General features: G+C 61.6%; 2 protein-coding genes across 2 annotated transcripts; one reads left to right on the top strand and one right to left on the bottom strand.

Annotated features, from left to right (window-relative positions):
• Nucleotides 1-268: 268 nt before the first annotated feature.
• On the bottom strand, nucleotides 269-7847 carry TULP2 (TUB like protein 2; the record flags this gene model as incomplete). The annotated part of the gene is made up of 13 exons (XM_084612958.1): nucleotides 269-1062; nucleotides 1700-1871; nucleotides 2114-2212; nucleotides 2467-2581; nucleotides 2734-2846; nucleotides 3720-3905; nucleotides 4152-4240; nucleotides 4546-4710; nucleotides 4979-5077; nucleotides 5422-5535; nucleotides 5631-5744; nucleotides 6599-6752; nucleotides 7719-7847. 13 exons carry the CDS (start codon nucleotides 7845-7847, stop codon nucleotides 929-931), a joined length of 1683 nt encoding a protein of 560 aa, XP_084469084.1. The 3' UTR covers nucleotides 269-928.
• Nucleotides 7848-10013: 2166 nt separating this feature from the next.
• NUCB1 (nucleobindin 1) lies at nucleotides 10014-27503 on the top strand. The gene is made up of 13 exons (XM_084612191.1): nucleotides 10014-10092; nucleotides 11733-11859; nucleotides 15965-16072; nucleotides 16414-16546; nucleotides 16868-16971; nucleotides 17412-17597; nucleotides 18105-18195; nucleotides 18810-18868; nucleotides 19817-19909; nucleotides 24312-24401; nucleotides 24588-24758; nucleotides 25223-25334; nucleotides 25510-27503. Exons 2-13 carry the CDS (start codon nucleotides 11749-11751, stop codon nucleotides 25605-25607), a joined length of 1356 nt encoding a protein of 451 aa, XP_084468317.1. The 5' UTR covers nucleotides 10014-10092; nucleotides 11733-11748; the 3' UTR covers nucleotides 25608-27503.
• Nucleotides 27504-27720: the final 217 nt, after the last annotated feature.

Raw genomic sequence — 27720 nt, 5'->3', positions numbered from 1 at the left:
AGTAGAGACAAGGCGCACTTTGTCACAGCCAATACCCCCCAGCAGTGGGATTCTGGGGGCATGTGAGGTACGGGGCATCTGGGGGGAGGACAGCGCTAGTGGTGAGGGGGTTGAAGGGCTCAGGGCAGGGGGGGTTGAACAGGAACAGTGGCCTGAGGGGACCCCAAGATTAGGGCAACGCCCAAGGGATCCAGCAACCTGGGGGTGAGGTTGGCGGGGCACCCCCAAATTGGACTCAACAACCAGCTGCCCTCAGGGGTCTCGCTTCTGGGTAGATTTTATTTGGATCAAGAATCTGTTACACTCTTAGGGGTGAGGGGCACTTTACAGTCCATGCATTGGGGGGTCCCCCAAAACAGCCCTGACCCCTGCTTCTTTGGGGGCAGGGGGAAACTGAGGCAATCAAGATGGTGGCTGCAGCTGCCGTCACGGCATCGTCTTCAAGAGAGGTGAAATGGATCAGGGCCAGAGGGCAAAGGTCAGGATGAAGGGTCAGAGGCCAAGGGTCAAACAGACCACAGGTCAAGGATGACATCAAAAGACCAGAGAGCAACAAAGAAAATCAGGGGTCATAGGTCAAGGATAAGCTAGGCCCAAAGAGGTCAGAGGCCAAGGTGGGGAGGTCAAAGGTCAAGAATGACATTAAAGATGCCAGAGGTCGGAGTGGTGAGAGGTCAAAGGGTAAAGTCAAGGAAACAGAGGTCAAGGGTGACAAGGACCCGTCAACAGGGGAAGGGGTGGGTCAGAGAGAAACCAGCCACTCAGAGTAGGTCAGCATCGGTCAGAGGTCACAGGGTCGGAGATGGCGGCGTCATTCCAAGGTCGTGGGGTCAGAGGTCGCAGGGTCATTCCAAGGGCACGGGATTGGGCGTCATGGGGTCCTGGGCAGGCTGGCGGGGGTCGGAGGTCACGGGGTCATGTCCGGGGGCTACTCGCAGGCCAGTTTCCCGTCGAAGCTGGACAGGCAGATGGCGAAGGCCTGCAGGGCGCAGAGGGGGGCGCGATAGTCCATGGTGAAGACGTCGGGCGCCACCCGGCCAAACTGCAGCACAATGTACTCGGCTGGGGGGGCAGGGGGACAGGGGTTAGTGGGTGGGGCACGGCCCCCCAAATTCCCATGATCCCCCCCAAACTTCCCCGATCCTCACTCCAGACACTCCCCAATCCACCTCACCAGCCTCCCCAAATCCCCCCATCTCGCCCAAATTCCCCCCAATCCGCGCCACCGATCTCCCCAAATCCCCCACAGCTCCCCCGATCCCACCAAATCCCCCCGATCCTCACCCCAGATACCCCCCAACCCGCCCCACCGGCTGCTTCAAATCCCCCCGATTGCCCCCCAAATTCCCCCAATCCACCCCACCGGCCTCCCCAAATCCCCCCAACCTGCCCCACTGGCCTCCCCAAATCCCCCCGAGCCTCACCCCAAATCTCCCCAATCTGCCCCAACAGCCCTGATCTGGCTCCAATGCCCCCCAATCCACCTCCCCCCCCGAAACTGCAGTACAGGGTACCTCGTTGGGGGGTGAGTGTGTTCGGCACAGCCCCCCAAATCCAGCTCAATCCAACCCCCAGGCCCTGTCAGCCAAGGGCGGGAGAGAGGGGGCAGCCCTCATCCCTCCCTTGTCACCTCCCTTCTCCCCCCACCCCAGCACCTGCCTGGCTCCCCCCCCCGTCTCCCCCCAGTTCCCCCCCTCACGGTCGTGGTCGGGGACGATCTGGAAGTTCTTGACGGAGGCCTGGGTGACGCGGCCGTGGAAGTTGAGCACGTACGACTGGGTCTCCTCGTTCCAGGCCGGCACCTTGTTCTGCAGAACCAGCAGGTTCTGGAGGTTTCGGTTCTGGAACCGGGTCAGCAGGGTCTCGTGTTCCTAGAGAGAGCCAGGGAGCCACGGGGGGGTTAGACCCCGGCGCTGCGAGCTTCCCCACAGCAGTGCGCCAGCCGGGGCTCCCCAGCGCTGAGAGCTTCCCCGCAGCGGTGTCCCCGCAGCAGTGCCCTGGCTGGGGTTCCCCAGTGCTGTGAGCTCCCCCACAGCAGTGCCTCGGCTGGGGTGCCCCGGCGCTGCGAGCTTCCCCACAGCAGTTCCCCGGCCCGTGTCCCCAGCAGCCTCACATTTTTGGGGCGGATGCTGATTCTCTCGTTGTCCGTGTTCATGCCGGGGATAATCACAGTCATTTTTCTTGGGCCCCTGAACCCCAACACATTGGTCTCCTGTTGTGAGGAGCAGCAGAGAATCTATGACCCTGTCATCGCCCGACATCCCCCCCTGCCCCGAAAAACCTCCACACCCTCCTCATCTCCATGACAGCGGCCAGCTGGGGATGCCGGCTCTGCGAGCTTCCCCGCAGCAGTGCCCCCAGCCAGGGTTCCCAGTGCTGCAAGCTTCCCTGCAGCAGTGCCCTGGGGATCCCGGTGCTGCAAGCTTCCCCACAGGAGTGCCCCGGGTCCAAGATTTTCTCACGTACGTAGCAAATGGCCGCCAGCTCTTGCCGGATCGGAGCCGTTTCGGGGACGAAGGGCTTTTTGTCCGGATTCGTCCCGTTATCGAACACCGTGAACCTGGTGCCCAGCAAGTTGGACCTGCCAGGAGATCAGAAAGTCCTGGTCACCTGGAGACCCCTTGCCCAGTGCTGAGATGCGACCGCCTCTGGGGTGGGGCCCGAGGGCTGGGTATACGGGGACCCCTCGCCCAGAAGGAGGCGCGGCCCCTCTGGGGTGGGCACAGAACCCACCTGACTTTCCCCATGAAGCCGTCCCCGTCCCGGGACAGGTCGATGGGGTCGAGGGAAATGAGGTAATTGGAAGTTTTGCTTTTCTTTCTCTTCCGGCCAGACATGAGAAACAGCTGAGAGAGACAGAAATGAACAGCCTGCCCTGGCCTGTGCCCCATGGCGCCCTCCTCTTCTGCTGCCTCCCCTCAGCCTTTGCACCACAGCGCCCCCCTCTTCCGCTACCTCCCCTCAGCCTGTGCCCCATGGCGCCCCCCTTCTCTGCCTTCCCCCAGCCTGTGTCCCATGGTGCCCCCCTCTGCCGCTGCCTCCCCTCAGCCTGTGCCCCTCAGCACCCCCCGTCTCTGCCTGCTCAGAGCCTGTGCCCCACGGCACCCCCCTTCTTTGCCTTCCCCCAGCCTGTGTCCCACGGCGCCCCCTCTTCCGCTGCCCCCCCTCAGCCTGTGCCCCACAGCGCCCCCCTTCTCTGCCTCCCTCCAGCCTGTGCCCCACGGCGCCCCCCTCTTCCGCTGCCTCCCCTCAGCCTCTGCCCCACAGCGCCCCCCTTCTCTGCCTTCCCCCAGCCTGTGTCCCATGGCGCCCCCCTCTTCTGCTGCCTCCCTCCAGCCTGTGCCCCACAGTGCCCCCCTTCTCTGCCTCCCTCCAGCCTGTGCCCCACGGCGCCCCCTTCTTCCGCTGCCTCCCCTCAGCCTGTGCCCCACAGCACCCCCCTTCTCTGCCTTTCCCCAGCCCGTGCCCCATGGCGCCCCCCTCTTCCACTACCTCCCCTCAGGCTCTGCCCCACAGCACCCCCCTTCTCTGCCTTTCCCCAGCCTGTGTCCCATGGCGCCCCCCTCTTCTGCTGCCTCCCTCCAACTTGTATTCCACAGCACCCCCCTTCTTTGCTTGCACCCTGCCTGTGCCCCACAGCACCCCCTTCTCTGCCTCCCCCCAGCCTGTGCCCCACGGTGCCCCGCTTCCCCCCCACCATAATTCCCCCCCCCCGTTACCTTCCTCCCATCGTCTCTCTCCAGGTGAAGGTAGTAGAAGGGGAAGACGCCTTTGTCCACCCCCTTGCGGTCCCGGCTGATGCGGCACCGAACGGTCACCCCGGGGGGCACCGGGCGCAGCACAAACCCCTCCAGCTCCTCCGGCCGTGGGGGCCACGGGGTCCCCGGCGCCAACTCCGGCAGCTGCTGGGGAGGGAGAGGGGTGAGGCCTGCAGGGGGCTGGGGGCAGGGGAGTGACGAGAGGCCCGGGGTGGGGAGCCTGGGCCGGGGGTTCATGGGGCCGGGGGCAAACGCCCAGGGCAGATACTAGGGCAGAAGGCATGTGTGGGGCACGGGGGCCTCGTGCAAAGGGGTGCAAGAGGCCATCCCGGTGGGGGGCAGCCGGGCACAGGGGCGTCCTCTGGGCACCCCCCCATGTTACCCCACCCTTACGCTGGGGGTGTCGGGCTCCAGGGATCTGCAGAGGATGTCGAGGTCTCCTTCCTCCTCCTCGCTGCTCCCGGGGGGGCTGCCGAGAGACCCTGGGAGGGAGATGGGGGGGGGAAAGGTCAGAGAAAGCCCAGGCCCCCTCCCCGCCACCAAGCCGCCCTGAGTGCCCCCCCCGAGAGGCCTCATCCCATGAGCCCCCCTCGCCGGCACATATACACCCTGGCCCGCCCTACCCCCCACCCCACCGGGCGCTCCCCCCACCTCACCGCTCTGTCCCAGAATCCTTTGCACCGAGCCGAACCCGGGCCCCCATCAGCACAGAGGGGCCAATCAATCCACCCCCACAGCCTCCCCTACCCACAATGCCCCTCTTCCTCGCCCCCCCCCCGCAACTCACCTCTGCTTGGGAGCTTCCTGTCCTGTTTCCTCTTGATAGGGGAAGGGGGCACTGGGGGGTCCTGGGGCGGTTGCCCCTCCCCCTCCGAGTCCCCCTCCTGGGCTGACTCCCAGCCCACAGCGCCGGCCTCCAGAGGGGCGTCCCCATCACTGCTGTCCTGAGGGTCTGGGGGGACGGGGGGGGGGTAAGTGCTGGAGCAGACCCCCCCCCACGCCAAGCTGCTCTCACCCCGGCCTTGCACGGGCGCTTGGCAGTGACACCCCCTTGTGCCCGCTCACACACGAGGGCTGCACCCCCCCCTTTGCACACCCAGCTGCACGCCCCTCTCCCCCCCCGGGCCCGTTGCACCAGGGCCGCAGTTTCCATGAGCCCCCTTCGCACGTCCAGCCCTGCCCCGCTGCCCCCCCCAGCCCAGATGCCCGCAGTGCCCCACCTCTGAACTCCACGATGACAGAGGGGACTCGCTCCCCTCGCGCGGGCGACGGGGCCTTCGGCTTCGAGCTCCAGGGGCGTCGGGCGTCGGCACGGCCGGCTGCGGGGCAGAGAGGGGGCCAGGGGTAAAGGGGGGGGTCATAGGGCACGCTGTCCCCTTTAAAAGGCCAGGCCGGGCATGTCATAGCAACCGTTGCTAAGGGGTTCGGAGTGTCACAACACAGCAACAAGGTGGGGCATCCGCTGCAACGGTTGCATAGCAACGGAACTGGGCATGCAGCACGGCAACGGTTGCACAGCAACAGAGTGGTGCCTGTCTAAAGGTGGCAACGGTTGCCTGGCAACGGACCGGTGCACATAAAATGGTGCACCTGCGTGGCAACGGTTGCACGGCAACGGTTGCACCCGTTTCCCGGCCCGGCCAGGCCGGCGGCCCCCGCTCACCCCCTCTCTGCTTGGCCGGCCAGCCCCGGCGCCTGGAGCTGGGCGCCGCCTTGGCCTTGCTGATGGGCCGCGTGTCCTCCAGGACGGCCTCTTCCAGCTCTGCGTCGGAGGCACCTGGATGGGGGGGGGCAGAGAGTGAGTGGGTGGGCAGAGCTGGGGGGGGTCCCACCGGGGATCCCCACACCCAGGATCTGCCCCTCCCCCTTTACCTGCGGCCTCCTGCGCAGCTCGGGGGCCCCGTTCCAGGTGCACGGAGCTGCCCCAGGCGTCAGCAGGGCGATGGGCCTCCGGGACCGACTCCACCAGGAAGGGGTTGCTGGTTCCTAGGGGCAGAGAGAGTCCGTCACCTTGTGGGCACCAGCCCCGCCCCCAGCAGACAAGCCCCGCCCCCAGCAGATAAGCCCCGCCCCATTGGGTGAGACAATGGGCACTCTGCCATGCTACAGTTTAGAGTGGGTGGGGCTTAGTGCCCATCGGCCACACCCCCAAATCCCATACTCCTTTACCTGGGCCTAATTACTGGAAGTCCCGCCCACAACAGACAAGCTCCACCCCTTCCCTGCCCTATTTTGGTTAAGAGGGGGAGCAGTTCTGCCCTTTGTATAAGGCCACCTGCTAGTGGGCGGAGGCTAATTGCTATCAGCCCTGCCCACAAATAACAGGCCACGCCCACATTTACCACGCCCCTCTCTCTTTTTCCTATGGGATGGCTGCCCGCACTACTGCTGGTAGAGGCGGGGCCTAGTTCTTGGAAGCACCACCTACCCTTCGCGAACCCCACCCCCAAAAAGACCCGCCCCTTCCACCTCTCTCTTGACTGACAGAGGGACACCAGGACAGCCACTCCCTCATTGACAAACCACACCCCCATGGACAAACCACGCCCCTTTCCCCTGCCTTCTTCTCTGACACAGGCAAACTGTTAACCCCCCTTGTGGCGTTACCTCTGTCAGGGGGTGGGGCCTATTTTTTGGAAGCCTTGCCCCTAATTGACGAGCCACGCCCCTACCTTGGGTTTGGAGGAGGGAGAGTCCCGCCTCCACCGTGACCTGACTGTATGGGATTTCACCAGCCAGCCAATCACCCCAGTGAAGAAACAGGGCTGAGACCAGGGGGGAACTCGTTACACGGGTGAGGACGGAGGGACCCTGGCTCCCACCTCTGCCCCCGCTCTCACCGTTGCAGAGGCTGTGGTCACTGCAGGACTCCATCAGGGGGGTGCGCTCCTCTGGCCGGCGCCCCCGGCGGCCCGTCACCTTGGCATCGGGGTTGGCCTGTACCATGAGCGGCTCCTGGCGCTTCCGGCGCTGCTTCTTCTCAAAGATGCAGCGCTGGGGGTGGGGGGGAAGGAGGCAGGAGAGGAGAACAGTCCCCACCCCACCTTGGGATCCAGCCTCAGCCCTGATCCCCTCAATCCCAGAACCCCCCGGGGGCGACGGGACACCACTCCCAGCCCCAATTCCCTCGAACCCAGAACCCCGTGGGGAGCCAGCCCTGATCCCCTCAATCCCAGAACCCCCCGGGGGCGACGGGACACCACTCCCAGCCCCAATTCCCTCGAACCCAGAACCCCGTGGGGAGCCAGCCCTGATCCCCTCAATCCCAGAACCCCCCGGGGGCGACGGGACACCACTCCCAGCCCCAATTCCCTCGAACCCAGAACCCCGTGGGGAGCCAGCCCTGATCCCCTCAATCCCAGAACCCCCCGGGGGCGACGGGACACCACTCCCAGCCCCAATTCCCTCGAACCCAGAACCCCGTGGGGAGCCAGCCCTGATCCCCTCAATCCCAGAACCCCCCGGGGGCGACGGGACACCACTCCCAGCCCCAATTCCCTCGAACCCAGAACCCCGTGGGGAGCCAGCCCTGATCCCCTCAATCCCAGAACCCCCCGGGGGCGACGGGACACCACTCCCAGCCCCAATTCCCTCGAACCCAGAACCCCGTGGGGAGCCAGCCCTGATCCCCTCAATCCCAGAACCCCCCGGGGGCGACGGGACACCACTCCCAGCCCCAATTCCCTCGAACCCAGAACCCCGTGGGGAGCCAGCCCTGATCCCCTCAATCCCAGAACCCCCCGGGGGCGACGGGACACCACTCCCAGCCCCAATTCCCTCGAACCCAGAACCCCGTGGGGAGCCAGCCCTGATCCCCTCAATCCCAGAACCCCCCGGGGGCGACGGGACACCACTCCCAGCCCCAATTCCCTCGAACCCAGAACCCCGTGGGGAGCCAGCCCTGATCCCCTCAATCCCAGAACCCCCCGGGGGCACGAGGGCACCGCCCCGGGCACCTACCTGCAGCTCCAGGTTTTGCTGCCGCAGGGAAGCAGGCTCCTCGCCCAGGCCGCTGGAAGAGAAGGAGCCGGGGGCATTGGGCGGCGAGATGGGGTGGGAGGGCAGGCGCCGGTAGGAACTCAGCGCCATCTCGCCGCTGACTGTGCACCCAGGGGCCACCCCAGCAGACCCTGCCTTCGCCAGTCCCAGGGGCTGCTGCGGCCAGGGCACGGGGGCGTTCCGATCGCCACGGCGCCGGGGTTTGTGACATCATAAGCGCCCCCCAGATGTACCCCCGCCATGCAGCGCTGGGATGCGGCCCCTCTGGGGTGGGGCATGGGGGCTGGGTATAATGGGACCCCTCGCCTGGTGCTGGGACACGGCCCCTCTGGGGTAGGGTCTGAGAGACTCGGGGGGGTTCAAAGCAGGGGGACTCTAAGGAGGGGAAGTTGGGGGCCTTGGCCTGGGGAGTCCCCTGGAAGGGTATAAGAGACCCTGGGGGGCCCAGCGTAGAGACCCTTTGTTTAGAAGCGGGGCAAGGAGCGATCCCAACGAGTAGGGAAGGGGGAATGAGGGAAGCAACAGCTGCTAATTAAGGCCCCCCCCCCGATAAAACAGGATTAGCTCATTAGGGATTAATGAGGACCAGACAGGCTGAGCGCAAAGACAACCTGCCCCGAATACACTACACCCCCCCGGTGCATCGCCCCCCCGCCCCTTAACGCACCCCCAGACCCCCATCCCATCCCCAAGCTTACGTGTCTCCCCGCCCCGCTGCGTTCATGGTGGGGGGGTGGTCGTGGCCGGACTCCGGCTGGGCCTGGAGGAGAGAAAAATTCACTGAGCACCACAGGACTTGTTCTTGGTTTCCCCTTGGACACATGGAACCCAGGAGTCCTGGCTCCCAGCCCCCTCCTCTCCCCTCCCCTCCCCCTGCTGTAACCACTAGACTCACCTCCCAGAGCAGGGGAGAGAACCCAGGAGTCCTGGCTCCCAGCCCCTCCACCCCCGCCACTCTAACGACTAGACTCCCCTTCCCTCCCAGAGCAGGGGAGAGGTCCCCTGCTGGATTCCAGACCCACTTTTCATTCTGGCTGTCAGCCTTCAGGGGTAGGAGCGGGGCATCCCCCCAACCCCAATCTCAGACCTGCGAGCGTTGAGGGGATCGGGGATACCGGCTCCGGGTCTGGCTCCGGCTCCGGCTCTGGCAGGTCTGACCTGGGGGGGGTGGGGAGAGGAGGATGAGATCTGACCCCTTCCCCTGCAGGCCCAGCCCCCGGCATGGGGAGCCCGTCGGATTGTCTCCTCCATAATCGGCTTTGGTTTCTTAACCTGCCAGGCCCCGTGGCCGGGTTTAAAGGTGCCCATGTCGCATGGGGCCAGGGCAAAGACAGTCCCTGCCCCAGCTGAGATCAGGGCCCTGTCGTGCCAGGTGCTGCCCAGACCCACGGCGGGAGAGAGCCCCTGCTAAGGGCAGGACAGGCCCATGATTTTGGGGGGTCACCTAGGAGGGGATGGGCTAACCGGCAGGGAAAGGGGAGGGGAAGGTGTCTGTGTGTCTGGGGGGATGGTGGTTGTGTGAACCCACTTCCTGCCCCCCATACCCCTTTACACACCCACCCCTCGCCCCCCAAGCTGAGCTGGTCCCAGGCCCCTTCCCCTCCGGGGAGGGGGCAGGAGGAAATCACCCCATGCTGCTTGGGGTCAGATCATCCCCCTCCTGCCCCTCACTCCAAGGGGGACCTCACAGCAAACTCCCCCCCGCCCCACTGCACAGACACCCCCCCATCACCTCATGGGGGGCGGGGGGAGCAAATACTTTGCCGCCTTCTGATTGGACAGTGGTCACCGTGGCAGCGCTGGGCAACGAGGGATGAAGGGGAATTCCCTCCAGGACTCTTGGGTTTCCTCTGCAGGGACTGGCTGGTGGGGGGCCGGGGGGGCAGGGAATGGGGCACAGGGCCTTTCCCCTCTAGGGGGCGCCGGCTCCCACCCAGCCCCAGGGCGGGGGATGGGCTGGCTGGGGGGGGCGGGGCCTGTCCCCTCTGCCCTAGTCGCCCCCTTCTGACCCCAGTTGCCTCTTTACTCTCTCTTGCCCCTTTCCCGGGGTGTAATAGCCAGGTGAGGGCAGAGGGCGTGGCTGTGCATGCAAATCTCGACAAGTGGGCGTGGCTAAGCGGGCAAGTATCACCCAGGGGGCGTGGCCTGCCCGGGAGAAAACAACGGGGAGCAAGAGGGGGAAGGGGGCGTGGTTTGCCGCGGAGGGGGTGGGGCATACACGGAAGGGCGGGGCTCTGTATGCAAACGAGGGGGCGGGGCATCCGGGCCGCAGGAAGCGTCGTTTCCGCTGCTCTCTTGTGTCGAGCGGAGCCGGAGGCTGGAGCGGGGCCGTAGCGTGAGTCCGGGCGAGACCCCCCCCCCAGGGATCCCCCCCCTACCCGAGCTGTGCCAGCCCCCTGGCTCTGCCACTCCCCCGCGCCAGGGATTCCCCCCCCCGGGCTCTACCCCCCCCAGGGAATTCCCCTCCCCCCCGCCCATCCGGGCTCTGCACCCGCGGGGATCCCCCTCCTCCCCCCACCGCCGGGCTCTGCCCCACCCCCGGGATCCCCTCTCCCGGCTTCACCCCCCCCGCCCTGGGGATCCCCCCGAGAATCCCCCTCCCCGGCTCTGCCCCCCCTGCCCCTCCGGGCTCTGCCCCCCCCCAGGGATACCCCCCGGGAATTCCCCTCTCCCCCCCGCCGGCATCTGCCCCCCCGGGAATTCCCCTCCCCCCCATCTCTGGGATCTGCCCTCCCCCGCCCCGGGAATTCCCCTCCCCCCACCACCAGGATCTGCCCCCATTCCCTCCTCTCTTGGGAGCCCCTGGATTCGCCTTCTGCCCCCTGGGAATCCCTCTGGAATCTGCTCCCCAGCCCTTCCTCCTCCACTCTTCTCCTTCCCCCCCCATGGGAATCCCTCTGCCCACCTGCAAGACGTGCCCCTCCTCCCTGAGGTCTTCCCCCTCCCTCACTCCATGGGGATTTCCCCCCCCAGCACCTCCCCTCCCCCATCTCCTCTACTCCCCCCTCTCCAGGGGGATTCTCTCCAGCCACCCCCTGGGTCTGTCCCCCAGCTTCCCCCTCTCAGTTTTTCCCTGGGGTCCTCCATGGGGATCCCCCCGCCTCACCCCTGAGATCTGTCCCCCGCTCACCTCCCCCCTTCAGCCCTCCTTGGGATCCCCCAGCCCCCCTTGAGATTTTCCCCATCCCCCAGTGCCCACCGGGGATCTCCCCCTCAATCTCTCCCATCCCAGGGGATCCATGCTCCTGCCTTCCAGCCTGCCCCTAGCTCCTCCCCTGCCTGGTCTTGGGGGTCTTTTCCTCCCCTTTACCCCAGGGACCCCCCTCAAACCCCAGCACAACCCCTAGGTTCCCCATTTAGGGTTTCCCCTCATGAGACCGAGTTGGGGGTGAGCCCACACTGGGACCCCACTTCCCCAGGCAGCCACCCCTTTTGGAGAAGGATCCTCTGACGTGCCCCCCCCAGCTTCATCCTCTCCCAGCACAGAGACCCCCCTTCTCTCTCTGCCTCCAATAAGACAGCAGATGTGGGTGAGCCCCACATATTCCAGGTGCCCCCTGCTCACGGAGAGACCCTTCCCAGCCTCCTCCTGGGCCCCCCCACCCCGTAACACCCTGTTCTGTCCACCACCCAGGACTGGGACTCCCTGCCCCCCAACATCACAGCAGTTGGGAGTGAATTCCATATAAGGATCCCCCCAAGAATGAGACCCCCCCTTCTCAGCACAGGGATCCCATGTACTCTATGCCCCCTAACATCTTAGAATGGGGTGAACCCCACAGAGGCCCCCTGCTTCAGGGAGTTTCCCCACCCTTGAGACCTCCTGACTCACTCCCTGGGCTCCAGCATCCCCCCCACCCCAGTAACACCCCCTTCCATCCCCTGCTCATTCCCCACCCCACATACAGCCGACCCCCACCCCAGCTGACCCTCCCCTGCTAACCACCCGCCTTTCCCCTCCCCCGTTCTCTGCAGGCGAACTCCAGAAACCATGCAGCTGTCCTGGCTTTTGGCCACTGCCCTGCTTGCCGTTGCAGCGTCTGTGCCCATCGACCGGCCCAAGGCAGAGAAGAAGGCGGAAGAGACGCCCCCAGAACCACCGGTAAGAGGCCGGGTCTCGGCCCCTTTTCGGACTGGTTGTCACTCCATCACCTTGTAGCAGGGAGTTCCGCTGGCTTATTGCCAAGGCTGAGTTGCTTCTATGTGTCTGGGGTACCCGTCTGGCCTCGTGTCTGAGCCCTGCAGGATCTTTCGCACTCACTCCGCTCCTGTGAGCTAGGGCAGTGCTATTCTTCTGTGTTGTAGACGGGGGGAAACTGAGGCATGGGTCACCGCCCGAGCCTTCCCTCTCCCCAAGCCCGGCCTTCTTTCTATAAAACCTCTCGGGCATTGGAGTTTAGCTGCTAGGGGGTGTCACAGACTCACGGGTCGTGCCCACTCTTGGCCCCATAAGGTCCCTGGGATGAACCCCCTTCAGTGTGACACCCCCACACACACTTCGTCACAGGGAGTCACGACGAGACCTAAATGTGTGGGGCAGATCTCCCCCTCCCAGCGCCACCCAGTCCCGGGTTCCCACCCCTTCCTTTGATGGAGTGCTGGTTTCCGATGCAGTCTCCCATGGTTTGGCCCTGATTCTCTTGGGGAATAACCGGAGACTGGGCGGGTGCTAGGAACCCCGGCTAATAACGGTTCGGCCAAAAACAACAGATTCCCAACACACACACACACCCTCCCCCAGGTGAGGGCAAAGGGAAAATTCTAGCTTGTGGGTGCTGGGAAGACAAATCGAAGGGTTTCCTGTTACGGGTGTTACAGCTGGAAAGCTGAGGGCCCCCCACTTAGGGGGCTGCGTGTTTGAATTTAACAAGACCACTAACTCGGCTGCAATAGGATTGAAGTCAGACAATAAATAAATTCTTCATTCGGCCGGCGCACAGAGGAAATGCACGTGACTCGCGGCGGCCCCCGAATTCAACTCGGCTCTGACACGCTCCCCCAAATTCACGCTGGGGACGCTGGCTGGGGAGGAAGAAACCCCTTGGAAGTTGCTTTGGCTCAGAGCTTTGTTTGAAAATGATCAACTGACCTAATCAATAAGCCAAGGACATCTGGTTGCTGCTGAGATCAGCTGTTGCCGTAGTTGGCTTTTAGCGGCTTAGACGTGAATGAAAACACTGTTACGTGGATTACGCCTCGGCTTGGCCAGTTTGATTTTTATGGATCGTTTCAGCAGCGAAAATCTGGGTTTATCTTTACGCCTATTTTCAGCTTTTCTCAACGTCGGTTTTCACAGGGGCTCAGAATTCGGAAAGTGGAAAGCTTTTGAGGCGTCAAGACGCGCATGGTCAACGTCGCGTGGCGAACCAGGCCACAGAAATAGCCTTCAATCAAACCGTACTAGGCTTCCCAGCAGTGTTTTCTCTCTCTCTTTACCTCTCTGGGCGTTTCGATTTGCCTCGACAGCGCTGGTGTTTTCCGTATGTCCGGGGAAATCGCCGCTTACGATCCAAAGTTGGATCCTGCCACCGCGCCTCTTTACCGAACACGCCTGAATGTTCCCTGCTCGTCTTGTCAATTACCGATCTGATCATTAAGGGAATCATTAAGAAAGGGGTAGATAACCAGACAGAAAATATCATGTTGCCTCTGTATAAATCCGTGGTACGCCCACATCTGGAACACTGTGTGCCGATGTTGTCGCCCCCTCTCTAAAAAGATAGATTGGAATTGGAAAAGGCTCAGAGAAGGGCAACAAAAATGATCGGGGTCTGGAATGGCTGCCGTATGAGGGGAAATTAATAAGGCTGGGACTTTTCAGCTTGGAAAAGAGACTCCTAAGGGGGGATATGATCGAGGTCTATAAAATCATGACTGGTGGGGAGAAAGTAAATAAGGACATGTTTACTCATAACACAAGAACGAGGGGTCACCCCATGAAGTGAACAGACAGCAGGTTTAAAACAAACAAAAGGAAGTATTTTTTCACACAATGCACAGTCAACCTGTGGAACTCCTCGCCACAGGAAATTGTGAAGGCCAAGACTATAATAGGGTTAAAAAAAGAACTAGATAAGTTCATGGAGGAAAGGCCCATCGATGGCTATTAGCCAGGATGGACAGGGATGGTGTCCCTGGCCTCTGTTTGCCAGATGCTGGGAATGGGCGACAGGGGATGGATCACTTGATGATAACCTGTTCTGTTCATCCCCTCTGGGGCATCTGGCACTGTCCACTGTCGGCAGACAGGATGCTGGGCTAGATAGGCCTTTGGTCTGACCCAGTTTGGCAGCTCTTATGTTCTTATGATCAATTTCAGTTTCATCAGTTACAAACAAGATCTATGATGAAGACTTTAAGGCAGAAGACAGTGATTACAGGAATTCCTGATAAGCTAGAAGCATCTCTCGTTAGCTTATTAATTATGGACAACACCTGCCTCTCAGCAATGAGAAGAAGTCTCTCTCTGGGCTGAATCAATGCGGCCAGAGGGAGAGGACACATGATCCATTAATAAATAAAAATTTAATGGCGTCTCCCACCCAGTTCGGGGGTCCTGAGATGAGACCCCAGACTCCCCTTCCCCCACCCCCGCGGTATTCCAGGACCAGCATTAACCCTTTTGCACCTGCTGGCGAGCATTGCAGTGTACGGAGGGAAAATGAGGCAGACTATGTCCTGCTGAAAAAGATGATGGAAAATTCCCAGCTGGCACAGGTGGACAGCACCCCCTGTGGGTCTGCCAATGTGGTTTGAATACAGGGCTGGAGTAGGGATAAATTGGATAAATTGGAGAGAGTCCAGCGAAGGGCAACAAAAATGATTAGGAGTCTGGAACACATGAGTTATGAGGAGAGGCTGAGGGAGCTGGGATTGTTTAGCCTGCAGAAGAGAAGAATGAGGGGGGATTTGATAGCTGCTTTCAACTACCTGAAAGGGGGGTCCAAAGAGGATGGCTCTAGACTGTTCTCAATGGTAGCAGATGACAGAATGAGGAGTAATGGTCTCAAGTTGCAGTGGGGGAGGTTTAGATTGGATATTAGGAAAAACTTTTTCACTAGGAGGGTGGTGAAACACTGGAATGCGTTACCTAGGGAGGTGGTAGAATCTCCTTCCTTAGAGGTTTTTAAGGTCAGGCTTGACAAAGCCCTGGCTGGGATGATTTAACTGGGAATTGGTCCTGCTTTGAGCAGGGGGTTGGACTAGATGACCTTCTGGGGTCCCTTCCAACCCTGATATTCTATGATTCTAGGGTGTTCCTCAGCACTGGACTGCGTTTTGTCTGATCCAGGGCTTTTGCCCTGGTCGGCTGGGGCAGCACTACCAGACGCTGAACCAGACCCTGGCTCTCGGGGTTGCTGGAGCTCGGAAGTCCTGTCCCCGACCCCCCCCCGCCTGCCACCAAGCCCAGGACAGGAGCTAACATGTAGCTTGTAGATCACACACAGCGTTGGCCTGGCGGGACGTGGGCCCAGCTTCGGTGAAGCCAGGGGGCTCGGGTAGCTCCGGTGTGTTTATTCACAAGCGGCGTCAGGGCAGCCCCTGGCTCCGCTCGGGCCCGGGTCGGGCTCCGTCACCGGAGGGCTGCTGTGGGCATGGTCACGTTTTGGCTGGTGGGTTCTGGGAAGGTGGATCGTGACAGGACAAGGAGTAAAGGTCTCAAGTTGCAGTGGCGGAGGTTTAGGTTGGATATTAGGAAAAACTTTTTCACGAGGAGGGTGGTGAAACACTGGAATGCGTTACCTAGGGAGGTGGTGGAATCTCCTTAGATATTTTTAAGGTCAGGCTTGACAAAGCCCTGGCTGGGATGATTTAATTGGGGATCGGTCCTGCTTTGAGCAGGGGGTTGGACTAGATGACCTCCTGAGGTCCCTTCCAACCCTGATATTCTATGAAGGCTCTCCTCTTGGGAGGATTATGGTAGCGCTGAGCGCCCCCCACAGCTTGACTAGGCAAAGGGAGGATCACATACAGAAGGGGAAACTGAGGCCTAGCCCCCCTCCCCGCTCTAACCACTAGATCCCACTCCCCTTACAGAGCCAGGGAGAGCCCCTCATGGTGCAAGTAAGGCGTCAGCTGAAGCAGGACGGGCGACCGTGTTGTGTGGTTGCTGTACGTCCCTGGCAGATTCAGTATGTCCTGGGGAGATGGGGGGCAGATCCGGGGCAGGGGGGCCTGTGGCCTGACCTCTCGCTGTTCCTCGGCAGGACACGGGGCTATATTATCACCGCTACCTGCAGGAGGTGATCAACGTGCTGGAGACGGATAGCCACTTCCGGGAGAAGCTGCAGGCGGCCAACGCCGAAGACATCAAGGTGAGAGAGATGGGATGCGGGGCCTTTCCCCTCTTGGGGGTGCCCTATCCAGCCCCGGGGTGGGCTGGCTGGGGGGCGGGGCATGGGAAAGGGGGCGTGTCTTTTCCTGCTCCAGGGTGGGGCACAGGGAAGGGGGCGTGTCTTTTCCAGCTCCAGGGTGGGCTGGCTGGGGGGCGGGGCACAGGGAAGGGGGCGTGTCTTTTCCGGCCCCAGGGTGGTTTGGCTGGGAGGACGGGGAAGGGGACCTGTCTTCTCCGGCCCCAGGGTGGGTTGGCTGGGAGGGCGGGGCATGGGGAAGGGGGCGTGTCTTTACAGCGGCTCCTCCCCTCTCTCCGTGGCAGAGCGGGAAGCTGAGCAAGGAGCTGGACTTCGTGAGCCATCACGTCCGCACGAAGCTGGACGAGCTGAAGCGCCAGGAGGTCTCCCGGCTCCGCATGCTGCTCAAGGCCAAGATGGACGCAACCATGGAGCAGAGTGAGTGGGTGCTCGGATGCCTGGGTTCCTTCCCCGGGAGGGGAGAGGGTTTTAGTGGGGCAGGGGAGGGCTGGGAGAACTTGGGTACTTTTCCCAGCTGTGTCAGTGGTACCTGGTGAACTTTTACCTTTCCCTCCCTGCCTCAGTTTCCCCACCTAAGCAAGGGAGGATGGGGGCCAAAACCCCCCAGAGGGGAAAGGCCCCGGGCCCCATTCCCTGCTCCCCTGAGCCAGCCAGTCCCTGCCCTGGGGTGGGGTGGGAGCTGGTGCCCCTAGAGGGGACAGGCCCCGGGCCCCATTCCCTGCCCTATGTCTCCCCCAGATGTGCAGATCGATCACCTGGGGCTGCTGAAGCAGTTCGAGCACCTGGACCCCCAGAACCAGCACACCTTCGAGGCCCGCGACCTGGAGCTGCTCATCCAGGCGGTGAGTGCGGGGGGAGAGGTGGGAAGGAACCAATTCTTCGGGGGGGATGGGGCAGGCTGGGGAGGGGGCAGCTGGGGGGTTGGTGGTGTGGTTCATGCCATCCTCTTCCCACATACAGTGATGGGAACCCGTCCCCGCACGGGGAAATCCCCTCCTGTTAACCCTTTAACACCCTCGTGGGGGTCCCCTTGGATCCACTGGACTTGCCCAGCCTGGGGTGGGGTGTAGAGGGTGGGGGCAGGTGAGTCTGCCCCCAAGCAAGGGTGGAGAGAACAGGGTGTGATTGGGTCAGAGCAGGGGGGGCTGGGAGCCAGGACTCCTGGGTCCCCTCCCTGGCTCTGGGAGGGGAGTGGGGTCTAGGGGTGAGAGCGGGGGGGGGGGGGGGGACTCCTGGGAGCCAGGACTCCTGGGTTCCATGCTGACAGCCGCCTCTCTTGCAGGCCACCAAGGACCTGGAGAACTACGACGCGGCCCATCACGAGGAATTCAAACGATACGAGATGCTGAAGGAGCACGAGCGACGTGAGTACCTCAAGTCCCTGGACGAGGAGAAGCGGCGGGCGGAGGAGGCCCGGTTCCAGGAGCTGCGCCAGAAGCACAAGGAGCACCCCAAAATCAACGTGCCGGTAAGGACCCCCAGCTGGACGGGGCCAGAGCAGGACATGGGAGTTACCTGGGGAACTCCTTGCTGCAGGATGTATAGGTATGTGGGGGGAATGCATTTGCCTGCAGGACCTGTTGCTGCAGGGGTCACAGTCAGCATTAATCTGCAGAACTCCCTGCGTGGGAGGTTACCCCGGAGAGCCCACCGCTGTGGGGGATGGAAGGTGAGGGGGGTCACCTGCCTCTGTCCAGCTACAGGGACACGAGCCACTAGAGGGTGCCACAGAGCCAAGGGCCAGGCTTACGCTGAATTCATCTGCGGAACTCCCCGCTGCAGAGGGCGGAGGTGGTCTCTGGTCATGGGCTTGGGGAAATTAGCCCCCTCTTTCCCCCAGCTCTGGGAAAATATGGAGTAATTGCAGGGGGAAGTCAAGAGGGGGCAGAGCCTGAATGATGATTGGCAGGTGGGGGGCTGGGAACCAGGAGACCTGGGTTTTATCCCCTTCTCCCCTTGACTCTGCCCCCTACAGGGCAGCCGAGATCAGCTCAAGGAAGTCTGGGAGGAGACAGACGGGCTGGACCCCAGCGAGTTCAACCCCAAGACCTTCTTCAAACTGCACGGTGAGGGGCCTATCTCCCCCCCCCCCCCCCCGGCAATACCACTTAGCCCTGCCACAGGAAACCCAGAGTCCTCTGCCCAGCTCCCCACTCCATGCGGGGGGCAGCGCCCCCTGCTGGGGAGGTCACCCCAGGGGAGTCGGGCACATCCTGTCCTCCGTTCAAGGGATTTAGGGGCTGGCAGAGGGGGTCAGCTTTGGTAACACACTAGACCCCTTAGAGTGGAATCGGGGGAGGGGGAAGGGGGCTGTAGGAGGGAGGGCTCCCAAGACACCTCTCCCCCCAGCATTTTCACACAGAGCCGGCCGTCCCACCCCATAGTGGGTGGAGAGAAATTGGCAACCCCCCCAAGCCCCGCCCCGGCGTATTCAGCCCTTGGCCCCTCTGCGGAGCAGGGTGTGGGGTTTGACACGGGGACGTCTGGCTTGTCACCTGTCGGGAGTCACTGGGGGAGAGCGAGGTGGGGCTGATGCCTCCTAGAGGGGAAAGGCTCCGGGCCCCATTTCCCCGCCCCCCTGAGCCATCCAGTCCCTGCGCTGGGGCCGGATGGGAGCCGGCGCCCCCTAGAGGGGAGATTCCCCTGCCCCAGCTGCGCTCACCCCCCCGGTCTGTTGCAGACACCAACAGCGATGGGGTGCTCGACGAGCAAGAATTGGAAGCGCTTTTCACCAAGGAGGTGAGCTCCCTCGGGGGGTTTGGGGGGGTGAAGGCCTCTGGGCAGGCGGGGCCTGGAATCCAGGGCTCCCTGTTATCCTTCCTCCTGGACCCCAAGGGAGTGGGTGTGCTGGGGGCGGGGTAGTCGGACAGCAGGGGGCGGCAAACGGGGGGAGTGTTTGTGGGAGGGGAAGGGAGCTGGGATGGGTGGCTGGCGGCAAAGGACAGGAAGGTCCTGAAGGGCCGATCTTCTGTGGGTCTGTATATTTTTTTTTTTTGCAGGGGTGGGGGGAGCTAAGCTATGGGGATAGCAGTGGGATGGGGTTGAGGAACGGAACGGGGGGGCTGAGCTCTGGGGGCAGGCTGGGTGAGACAGACTATTGGGGGCAGGGGTGGGATGGGACAGGCGGGGCAGAGCTGTGGGGGGGGTGGAATGGGCGGGGCTCTTGCGGGCTGCCGTGGGGGGTGGGTGGGCGGGGCAGAGCTGTGGGGGGGTGGAATGGGCGGGGCTCTTGCGGGCTGCCGTGGGGGGACGGGGCTGAGCCGTGGGGGGTGGGTGGGCGGGGCTGAGCCGTGGGGGGGTGGAATGGGCGGGGCTCTTGCGGGCTGCCGTGGGGGGTGGGTGGGCGGGGCAGAGCTGTGGGGGGGTGGAATGGGCGGGGCTCTTGCGGGCTGCCGTGGGGGGTGGGTGGGCGGGGCAGAGCTGTGGGGGGGTGGAATGGGCGGGGCTCTTGCGGGCTGCCGTGGGGGGACGGGGCTGAGCCGTGGGGGGTGGGTGGGCGGGGCTGAGCCGTGGGGGGGGTGGAATGGGCGGGGCTCTTGCGGGCTGCCGTGGGGGGTGGGTGGGCGGGGCAGAGCTGTGGGGGGGTGGAATGGGCGGGGCTCTTGCGGGCTGCCGTGGGGGGTGGGTGGGCGGGGCGAAGCAGCCAGGCAGGGGCTGATCAGGTGTCTCCCCCCCCCGCCCCCCCAGCTGGAGAAGGTCTACGACCCCCGGAACGAGGAGGACGACATGCTGGAGATGGAGGAGGAACGTCTGCGTATGCGGGAGCACGTCATGAAGAACGTGAGCGACTCCCCCGGCCCTGGTGGCGGGGGGGAGGGCCGCAGGGCCCTGGGGTGGGGGTGGGGGTCCTGGCCTCAGTCTATTGTAGGGGGTCCCGGATTCGATGACTGTCCCTTGCCCCCACGCTCCCTCCCGGGGCCAGCCACTGGGCGCGTCCCCCACAGCGGGGCCTACCGAGCCAGGCTCCTGGGAGAGCCCTGCAAGCCCCCGGCCCCCCCCAGACAGGGTTGGCTGGAGCCGGGGCTGGGGGAGCCCAGGGCTCTGTCTCGCCGGCCCGGGGGCAGTTTGAATCCTCTCTGCCCCATGGCGTCTCACGAGGGGAACCAGCGGCAGGGCAGCAGGAAAAGGCGTTGTGAGGGGCCCCCAAACGACGAGCCGCCCCGGGGGCTCTGCCTCGTCACCTTAGCTGGGCCACTTGGGGGATCCCCCAAGCCTCAGAACTTGAGGTTCCGCCCTGCCTTCCCCCAGCTTAGCTACCCCTTCCAGGCCCCCCCCAAAATCTGTCACCCCACGTTCTTCACTCCTGTACCCACCCGGGGTTCTCCCCTCCGCTTCGCCGCCCCCGAAGGAGGCAATTCTCTTTGGCAAAAAGAAACCGTAAGCTTTAGTTGATACAGGGGCTTTTGGCCGCTTTCTTTCCTGTGCGGACCCCTAAAACCGTTTGGCTGGAGGGTGCAGACCCTGTTGGAAATCTTAGACGTAGGCGTCTACACGGCCTGCAGCCTTAGGGGTTCAGATCCCCGCGCTGCTCTCCCTGGGGGGCATCCGGACCCGGATTGCAAGCTTAAATGGCAAAACCAACACAGCGAAGGGGGAGACGGGCCCGTTCAGCCGCTTTGGAGAATCAGCACCTCCAAATTGGAGACGGTGGCCCTCTGTTACCAGATGTGTCCATCACTTTGGGGTGTGCTCGTTTAGTAGGGTTACTCTTCTGGGGGGGGGTCCTGTAATGATATTAACATGCTGCTTGTGTCATTTGTGTGTCCTTCCTTCTGCCAGCCCCCTCCCCGTGGAGCTACCCTGCAGGACCTCGGTTCCCCAGAGCTGGGTTCCTCCAGCCCTGGGACTAGATGCCCACCCCACACCCCACACGCAGCACGTCTGAGCGGACCGGGTCAATCAGCACCTCCCAAGCTGATCCCCTCGTATGTCCCTGTACTCCGCGGGTGGGGTTAAGCAGCACTTTCAGCTGCCCCCCGCCCCCCCCCACGTGCCACGGGTTTAACACGTCCCTATCCCACTTCCAAGTCACAATTGTAGGAGCAGGAACCCACTTGAGGAGCAAACCCCACAGTCTTTGTGGGCACGACAGGGATCTTTAGCTTAGGTAAAAGAAGCGTCGTTGCGGAGTAAATGGGGGAAGCTGAGAACACAGAAGAGTAAAGTTCAGAATGAGAGAGAGAGAGAAGTAACCAGCTTAACCATAAAAAGAACCGGAGGAAATGTGGCACCTTAAAGACTAACAGATTTATTAGAGCATAAGCTTTCGTGAGCTACAGCCCACTGCATCAGATGTGTAGAATGGAACGTATAGTAAGAAGATACATATATACATACAGAGAAGGTGGAAGTTGCCATACAAACTGTGAGAGGCTAATTAATTAAGATGAGCTATTCTCAGCAGGAGAGAAAAAAACAAAAGAAACAAAAAAAACCCCATAAAAGTTATTTATTGACTAGCTACTCAAGGAGAGCTAAACCAACATAACATACACTTGTGAAGGTGAGGTAGAAAGGAAATCAGGGGGGATCTCCCCCTCCCTGAAGCTTGAACTGTTTGGGGTTCGCAGGTGATGGGGGTAGATGCGGGTCCTGAGGGCAGGAGACAGGTAGAGCCCCCAGCACGCTCAGTCAGGAGACGATGGAGTCCTAGTGGAACTGATTTTGGGTCTATACATCAGAACCCTTACTTGGGCGTAGGTAGGGGGTTTTGCAGAGAAAATACAATGTTCAAGGGAGAACACTAGATCTGTTTCTGGGTAAACTGCTGACTCAAGGGTTTTCTTTAGGCTAGACAATAGGAGCTGATCACTCTTGGCTCTGGGTGGTGGTTTCTTCCAGGGAGCTCACAATGCAACTAGGCTGCTTCAGTATTTTGGATCTCAGTCGAGGATTTATTACTAGAATTGGTCTGATAACGGCTGAGCTGGGTGTGGGCAGGCGTGGGCTCATTAACATTTAGAGCAGAGGTCCCCCATGATGCAGTGCGTCCCTGCTTTTCTGGTCCCAGAGTTCAGGGCAGTTCTCTGTTTTCCATTCTGTATGCTAATGGAGATGTCTTAATCTTGTCAGGAGGGGTCTAGGTGTGTCTCCCATCCGCCCTTCACTGCTCTCTGCGAGCCTTTTCTCTGATCGGTTTTGGTTCAAGAAGAGACTCGTGGTGGGGGTGTCTTTCGTGAGTCAGACAGGCTAGATACTGTGCCCTGGTTCCCCAAAAACACAGAGCTGACTGGTATCACCTCTCCTGGATGAAAGTGGACGGCTGTCCCCAAGTCAGGGGGAGCAGCTGCCCTTAGTGGCCGAGTTCGAGTATCTAGGGGTCGCGTTCAGGAGTGATGGTGAGCAGGGCATTGACCGGCGGATTGGGGCAGCGGTGATGCACCCATCTGTGGTGGTGAAGCAGGAACCGAGTTCCCGGATGAAGCTCCCGGTTTGTAGGTTGCTCTAGGTCTCCATCCTCGGGGCGTGAGCTTTGAGGAATGACCGAAAAGGGACGAGATCGCAGGTGCAAGCGGCGGAAATCAGGTTTCTCCGCTTCCTTTCCAAGACAGGGTGAGGCGCTCGGCCCCACAGGAGGGCCTCGGAGCAGAGCCAGGAAAAGCAGCATAAAGGGAAAAGAAGAAGGAAGAGGAAGCAGTGAGGTGCTCTTGACCGTGGTTTCTAAGCGTGTCAATCCTGCGGGCCCCGGCACCTCCACGGTGGGCATTTCGTCTTCCCCGCTGTATGTTCGAGGTCTTGCCTGGACACCGTTCGGTCTCCGAGTCAGTTTCTGAACAGTAAAGCGGGAGGGCGGCTGCGTCCTGTCTTGTGCATCGACCGTTTGCTGTTGTCCCAGGCCCGGTTCTGCAATAGCCCGAAATTCTTAGCTGCTTTTCCGATTCTGTCTCTTCCGCCTGAAGGTCAAGGACCCAAGTGGCAAAAGCTGTCAACGAAATCCGACAAAGACCCACGCGCCAGTTATAACAAAGAGAGACACGGGGCCGATGGATCTGGCACCAGATCTCCGTCACTACTGGGGACGATTCCAACCGGGAGTTTCCCCGCGGGTCTTCCCAGTGAGGGACCCTCTTTTCTCTTGTAATTCTGACCACACCATATGTGTATGCATGACGGTGTCCACCCCCTTTTCCTCATCTGGCCTCCTGCACCCCACAAATAGCAGGGTGCCCCGTTTCCCCCCCTAGGTAGTTGCTCTGTGCCTCTTAAGTCCTTGTTCACGTCTCCGTGTGCGGCAGGACAGAAAGTTCGGTGACGCTACGGTTGTGGGTCAGTACGCTTCCTGGCAGTCTCCTCGCCCGCTGGCACGTCTCTCTGTGTCATCTGGTGACGTCGCTGGCATTGGGTCGCCCAGACAAGCGTTCTCCAGCCTAGTCGGGCAAAGCTCAGGTCTTAAGGTGTTGGCCTCGCGATCCAGCCGCGCTTTATTTATATCCCTCACGCTCGTCCCTCCCAAATACGCGTCGATCGTCCATTTCTGTCCTCCTACAATTGAAAACTATTGCACCGTCCCTGGATTGTCGGAAACAGCATCTGAAGTGACCCCAACGCGAGGATCAGTTAGTTCGTTTCACCCTCCGTTTGCTGCAGTTCACGTGCGTAGCGCTGGTTCCTGGCCTCGGATGCCTGTCCGGAGTCCCTGGTGCCGGCAGATCAGTGGGTCGCAGCGTCTTCGTTGGGTCGTACGTGTCCATTTTCGGTGCAGCTCGGCATCCTGGGAAGTCCAGAAAGATCCATCTCTGGGTACCCAGCACGTTGCCCGTCTCTGGGATGTTTCTCGATCAAGCTGTCGGATCAGCGCGGCTCAGAAGCCACCGTCTCGTTTTCCAGCGAGTGATCCACGTTGTCTGTACTCCCTGTAACGCTCGCGTCCGGGGTGATCCACAGCCTCACCCAGGGGGGTTCCCGTTTTTTGGGGGTTCCCCGATCCAGACCCCGGCTCCAGTACCTGCTCTGGTCTCCCATGTGGCAGGGAGAAAAATCAACCACCCGCCCCCTCACCAACACGCAGTCACAATGCCAGGGGGATGGGCACAGAGTTAGACAGAAAATTACCATGTTGGGGGCCCAGGATGGGAGACAAGGGGGGTGGATGGGGAGGCAGAGAGAGGGGTGGGGAGTTCTGGGGGGGCCCAGACCCCCATCTCACCCCTTTATCTCTCTCTTTCTCCCCCCCCCCCCCCAGGTGGACTTGAACCAGGACCGGCTGGTGACGCTGGAGGAATTCCTGAAATCCACTGAGAAGAAGGAGTTTAACGAGGCCGGAGGCTGGGAGGTGGGTGTCAGGGTGGGGTGCAGCTGGGAAGTAAAGATTTGGGGGTCTGTGTCTTCTGGGGTTGTTGGGCTCTCTTGGGGGGGGGGGGGAGTCTGTGTTGTCTAATGCAGCGGTGGGGGGCCGAGTGCGGGGAGGGGCGGGGTCGATCCCGGCTCTCACCTCCCTCCCCCCCCCCCGGCCCCCCAGACGGTGGACGAGACCCAGGTGTACTCGGAGGCGGAGCTGCAGCGGTTTGAGGCGGAGCTAGCGGCCCAGGAGGTGGAGCTTGGCCGGCGGGCGGAGCATCTGCGGCGCCAGCATCAGGATCTGCAGGAGCAGCAGGTCCGGCTGGACGCCCAGAAGAAGGAGTATCAGCAGGTGGGGGCGCTGTGGGGTCCCCCCCCGCCTTGCTCCGTCCACCAAGGGGTGCGGGAGGGAGAGCGGCTTTGGGCCCCCCTCTCCTGCCTAAGTTGGGGATTCCCCCCCTCCCCTGGGGAAGTGACACTGCAGGGGGCGGGGGCTGCCCCCCCTTCCACGTGTCTGCCCCCCAGGGAGTGGGGAATTATGGGGTGGGGGGAATCAGCTGGCCCCCTCTTTCCTCCCCCAGCTGTCACCGGGGGGGGGGCGGGGGGTATCTTGCCCCATTAGCAGAGCGCGCACTCTCTCTCTCCCCTCCCCCCATGTATCTGTCCCCGGGGGCGGGTATTTGGGGCAGGAGGGGGCAGAAACCAGCAATTCCCGGGGGGGGGGGGGGGGCGGAGTAAAGGCGGCCCCGCCTCCGCCATCAGCAGGGGCCAGTGTGGGAGCAGGCCCAGGCTTAACCCTTTCCTCCCCCCTCCCAGGCCGTGCTGCACATGGAACAGAGGAAATCCCAGCAGGGGGAGGCACCGGGGGCTCCCGACCCCGGGGAGGAGCTGAAATTCCAGGCCCAGGCCCCGCACGCCGCCCCGGCAGGTAAGACGGAGGCTCAGGACTCCTGGGTTCTCTCCCCAGTTCGGGGAGGGGAGTGGGGTCTAGTGGTTACAGCAGGGGGAGCTGGGAGCCAGGACTCCTGGGTTCTCCGCTCTGGGAGGGGAAGTGAGGGTCTAATTGCTTGGTGCCAACCCCCCTTCTCCCGTCTCCATTCCAGAGCCGGCCGCACCTGCAGCCCCAGCCCCTGAACAGAACCACGTGGAACCTCCCCAGAACCAGGAGCCGCCACCACAGCCCGAAGTCCAGATCCAGTGAAACCCTGTGTGAGCTGGAGAAGGGCAGGGGCCTCATATTGGCCCTGCCCCTCCCTCTCCTGGGCCCTACCCCTCTTCCTTCCCCACTGGCGCAGGGCTGGGGTCCTAGTATAGCATCCAGGCCAGAGGCTGTGTTGTCTGCAGTCCCTTTTTTGGCCACTGGGGGGTGACATTGAGTCTTGTCTGTTTTTTGGATCAGGGGCCTCAGTTGGAGCTGGGGACTGCCTTCCTGCCCCATAGTGCTGCACTGCAGTAGGGGCGTTTCCCAGCTTCTCCTCCCTCCCCCCCCAAAAAGCCTCCTGCTTTTAGGGGGTGGGTCCTGGCTGCTGCCTCCACCCACAGAACCCATCTCCCCATGTTCCTAGCTGGGGGAGAGGGGCATTTGAATGCGGAAGCACTTGGGGTTTGGCAAAGAGGGGGTGTGTGTGTGTCTTGATTGGAGGTGACAGGGAGCCCCCCAAATTCTCTCAGCTCCCACGTGTTTCCACACTGCTTGTGGGCCTCCCCCTCATTGCCCCCTTTACTAAACAAACCCCCCTCCCTCCCTGTGCTGGTCGCGGCGATGAAATAGACGAAACCCCTTCCCCCCCGCATTGTCCTGAGCCCCTGGGTTTATAGCGCAGGGGGATAGACACCCCCCCACAACCCCCCTTAAAATCCTTCAGTCCCTGGCCGCCTTGACGAGCTGAGTGGGGTTCACTTGACGACTTCCCCCCACCCCCTATCAAATTCTAGATGCAGTATTAACACCAATAGAAACAGGTTTGTTAAAAGTGGGGGTGGAGCTTCCTGGGGTGGGGGCGTAGCTTCCCCTGAGCCGGCCCAGACCCAACCGGCCCAGGGGCAGGGTGGGAGCAGACCCATGTTAGAAATTATGGGACTTGGCAACAGATTGTTCTAATCATGGGCATTTTGGGAGAGACAGGACCTAGACCTGGCAGGAGTTTGCGGGTGATCTGCTGGGGGATAGACCCCATGACATCGTAGCAGTGCTCCTCAACTGCTGTGGAATGAAACTGATCAGCCCCCTGGTTTCTCCCCAACTCTGCCCCCCCCCCCGACTCATAGCAGCTCTAGGGGTGCTCTGCTGTCCTCCAAATCTGCAGTCTCTGCTCTGTAGCACAGGGAGCGGTCATTTGTGTCTTTCCGCCTTGCTGTTTTCCCCCCATAAAGGGATAATTTAAGACATAAACTAGTCTCATTTTTGGGCTCATGGGTGGCGCAGGGGGATGATTTTAGCTGGTGCTGGGTCTGACAGACTGGAATCCTCGGTCCTGGGCTCCAAAGGATGTCGAAGAAGCTGAGAAAGTGGGGGAAAAGGCCGTTTCTGGGGTGGGGGTGTGTGTGAGTTTTTTAATTGGTTTACTGAGCGAAGTGAAGGGGTGGAACCTGTGTGGGACTATTTTTTTTAAATCTGGCCCCAAACTCCCACTTGTTCCTGCCTTGTTATTCTGCTGCCCCTTGCAAATCCTGAGAGATTCTTCCATGCTATGAAAAAAAATATTTTTTCCCCCCACACAACACACAGTCAACCTGTGGAACTCCTTGCCACAGGATGTTGTGAAGGCCAAGACTATAACAGGGTTCAAAACAGAAAGGTCCATCAATGGCTATTAGCCAGGCTGGACAGGGATGGTGTCCCTAGTCTCTGTTTGCCAGCCCATGCCAGGTGCCCCAGAGGGAATGAACAGAACAGGGAATCCTCAAGTGATCCATCCCCTGTAGCCCATTCCCTCTGGGGCACCTGGCATGGGCCACTACTGGCAGACAGGATATGGGGCTAGATGGACCTTTGGTCTGAGTGTTCTTATGTTATCAATGAATATATTATGTTTATAAATGGAATTTAGATGCAATTTTTCCCCCTAAAGGAATAAAAGCAATCTTGCTTAAATCACCTCAGAAAATACTTTTGCTCCCTGTGATCAGACACTTCCCATCTCCTTCGCTTACATTTCAGCATGAAGAAGTTTAAAGGGGCTGGGTTTTTTGCCCCCCTTCTGTGGGGCCACAAAGTACATTTTACCCCATGCCTGCTGGTAGGGCCACAGGACCCCCCCATCCCAGTCCTGCTCCAGGGTTCTGAAAGGGGGCTCTACAACTGTTCTGGGGCC

Source organism: Lepidochelys olivacea (genome assembly GCF_965140295.1).
Source record: "Lepidochelys olivacea isolate rLepOli2 genome assembly, chromosome: 23".
NCBI classification, from domain to species: Eukaryota; Metazoa; Chordata; order Testudines; family Cheloniidae; genus Lepidochelys; species Lepidochelys olivacea.
This window is presented reverse-complemented; position numbering and strand designations above follow the sequence as displayed.

What these genes read in the sequence shown, in the direction of transcription:
- NUCB1 (XM_084612191.1), top strand. Translation starts at nt 11,749, where the DNA reads ATGCAGCTGTCCTGGCTTTTGGCCACTGCCCTGCTTGCCGTTGCAGCG. An exon ending in CCAACGCCGAAGACATCAAG is followed by an intron (nt 16,073 to 16,413) that starts GTGAGAGAGATG and finishes TCTCCGTGGCAG; the next exon opens with AGCGGGAAGCTGAGCAAGGA. An exon ending in AAGCGCTTTTCACCAAGGAG is followed by an intron (nt 18,869 to 19,816) that starts GTGAGCTCCCTC and finishes CCGCCCCCCCAG; the next exon opens with CTGGAGAAGGTCTACGACCC.